The 2,324-nt window shown below is 59.9% G+C and overlaps 1 protein-coding gene across 1 annotated transcript in view; it reads left to right on the plus strand.

Moving 5' to 3' along the window:
* SNTG2 (syntrophin gamma 2) overlaps positions 1-2,324 on the plus strand; it is a 111,480-nt gene that overhangs the window by 54,351 nt on the left and 54,805 nt on the right. The window contains exons 6-7 of the mRNA XM_011382227.1: positions 418-505; positions 1,537-1,628. Coding sequence (XP_011380529.1) covers positions 418-505; positions 1,537-1,628 — 180 coding nt within the window. The remainder of the gene's footprint in view (positions 1-417; positions 506-1,536; positions 1,629-2,324) is intronic.

Here is a 2,324-nt window from a genome sequence, read left to right on the forward strand (position 1 = left end):
GTTAATTCCTTGAGAACTAAAATGTCATTCAGACTCTGGTATTTGTGGCTCGTGTCGGTCAGTCCAGTCGGCGTGTGTTTTGCCGGAGCCTGAGAGCGTCTGCACCGACTCCGATTTCGCCGACGGTTCCACTCTGACCTTGCAGCCATGGAGCGAGCAGGAAGTCTGGCGTCGAGGCGGATGGTGGCCAGCCTCCCCCGCTGCCGGTGGCGTGCACGCAAAGCACCGGGGTCATGTGCTTGGGGTCAGACGACCTTTCATTATTCCAGTTTAAGCCCAGGTTTTCAGTGTTTCTAATTCAGTGTTTGAGATGAACTGAATTCCTGAGAAGCAGGTGAGCTGCGTGCGGACTCTGTTTCACTTCTGTGCCTGGTCCTTTCATGGTGGTAAAGTAGCTATTTTTTGTCACGTCAACAGGTACATCTTTTGAGAAACGCTGGTGATGAAGTGACCGTCACTGTCCAGTACCTCCAGGAAGCACCGTCGTTTCTGAAGCTTCCGCGAGGTAAGAGGCGGCTTCTAGGGGCGCCCGGAGCCCCTCCCTCCCTCCCGCGCCCCGTGTCCCCCTGCATCGCACCGGCAGGCGTGCGGGTCACCTCCCGAGCACCCCTTCAGAGAGGGGCGGCCCTGGCGTCACGTGTTCCTAAGACAGTCGTGTTTTAAAGCATCCACGGGCTTCTCAAAGAGAACGCATCATCACATGGCCGTTTTCGATCAGTTAACGTGTTTCCTTTTCACGTCAACTCGCTGTTTGTATCCGCCTCTCCGTACACACGTGCGCACACTCGAAAGCAAAGCGCGCGTTTGGACCGATGCTGACGCGAGACACTTACCATAAAGAAAGAGGGGGCGGCAGCGCTGCCGTGAACGTGGGGGCGAGCCTCGCTCAGCGCTCCCGCGTCGCTGGCGCACGTGGCGTGGGACCCAGGCTGCAGGTGACGGAGCGCAGCCTGCAGTACCGATCTCGACATTTGCTTCCTATCTTCAGGCCTCCTGGTTTTGTAAACCTGACAGGTTCCCTCAGGGCTTTGGTTCAGCGAGGTGGGCCCAGGCCTGCCTGTCACATGTCAGCCCAGTCGGGGTGGGTCGGACCGGCATGCGGGGAGGGGGCGCAGGGCCCCCAATGAGGGGGGTCCCCGGAGCATCTGCCCAGGGAAGCTCGTTTGGAGACTTTACCCCAGAAGCCTCCGATTTTTCTAATTCACCAGAAAGACAGAAATCTGGATTTTTACATAATGTCTTATTTTTCTCAAACAAACTAGGGCGGTGGGTCAGAGCAGCCTGGCCTCTGCCCAGGGCGCTTCACCCCCAGTGGGGGGCTCCTGGACCATGAGGGGAGATGGCTGGTCCCCCCTCCTTCCGTTGCACTTTGTACCTGACGCCAGATCAAGGCGAGGCAGACAGGTGACAGCGCAGGAGTGAGGGGCCAGCGTCGGTGGCACGGCCGTGGCGGGGCGCCCGCTTCTCGGGGGGCTGGGCGTCGTGTCCGCGGGGCCCTCCCTGGGGCATCTGCCCAGTGTCTCTGCTCTGTTCCAGGGTCCCCCGGGCCGCCCAGTGACCACGGCAGCGGGACGTCCTCGCCCCTCTTTGACAGTGGCCTGCACCTGAGCGGGGACCCCAGCCACACGGTAAGCACCCCCTCACCTCATCCTCAGGGACAGCAGCTCCTCACACTCTGGGCAGAAGGAAAAGCCACCGTTGCACTGGCCAGCAAAGGGGCCCGTGTCAGAGCAAACCCGAAAGGTGGATTACGAAGCCGTCCGCTGGCGTTCACTCCACGTGGGCCCCGTTTGGCCCATGGGCCCCGTTTGGCTTGTGGACTGTCTCAAGTTCCCAGTGCTGGAGCTGGCCGGCAGGCAGGGGTGCTTCCTGGTGAGGGGTGGGGAGCTGGCCGCAGGTGGGGTGCTTCCTGGTGAGCGGGGCCTCAGGTCGTGCCCCTGACTTGCTGGCAGGGCGACCGCAGGTGGTTGCCTCTCCCACGTGAAGGGCACTGTGGGAGAGTTCTGAGCTAGTCCACAGCACCTGGGAGGGATGGTGCCATCTGTTGGCCATGAGTTTTCACCGTGGAGCTGAGCAGAAGGGGGAGGCTGCGGATCAGGTGGGTCCCAGACCTCCAGCCGCCCCTGTGGGGAGCTGGCGATGGGGAGCGGGCAGTGGTCAGGAGCTAGAATCCTATGCACAGGTAGAAACCAGGCCCAGCTGCACCAGTGATCGACCCGCAGGAGCCTGGAGAAAAGATTTGTGTTTGTGTAACACATTTTTAAAATACCGTACTTTCTCATTTTTAACCTTTTGATAGAGTTCTTCATATTTAAAAATTGCAC

Source organism: Pteropus vampyrus, unplaced genomic scaffold (genome assembly GCF_000151845.1).
Source record: "Pteropus vampyrus isolate Shadow unplaced genomic scaffold, Pvam_2.0 Scaffold468, whole genome shotgun sequence".
In the NCBI taxonomy this organism is placed as follows: Eukaryota; Metazoa; Chordata; class Mammalia; order Chiroptera; family Pteropodidae; genus Pteropus; species Pteropus vampyrus.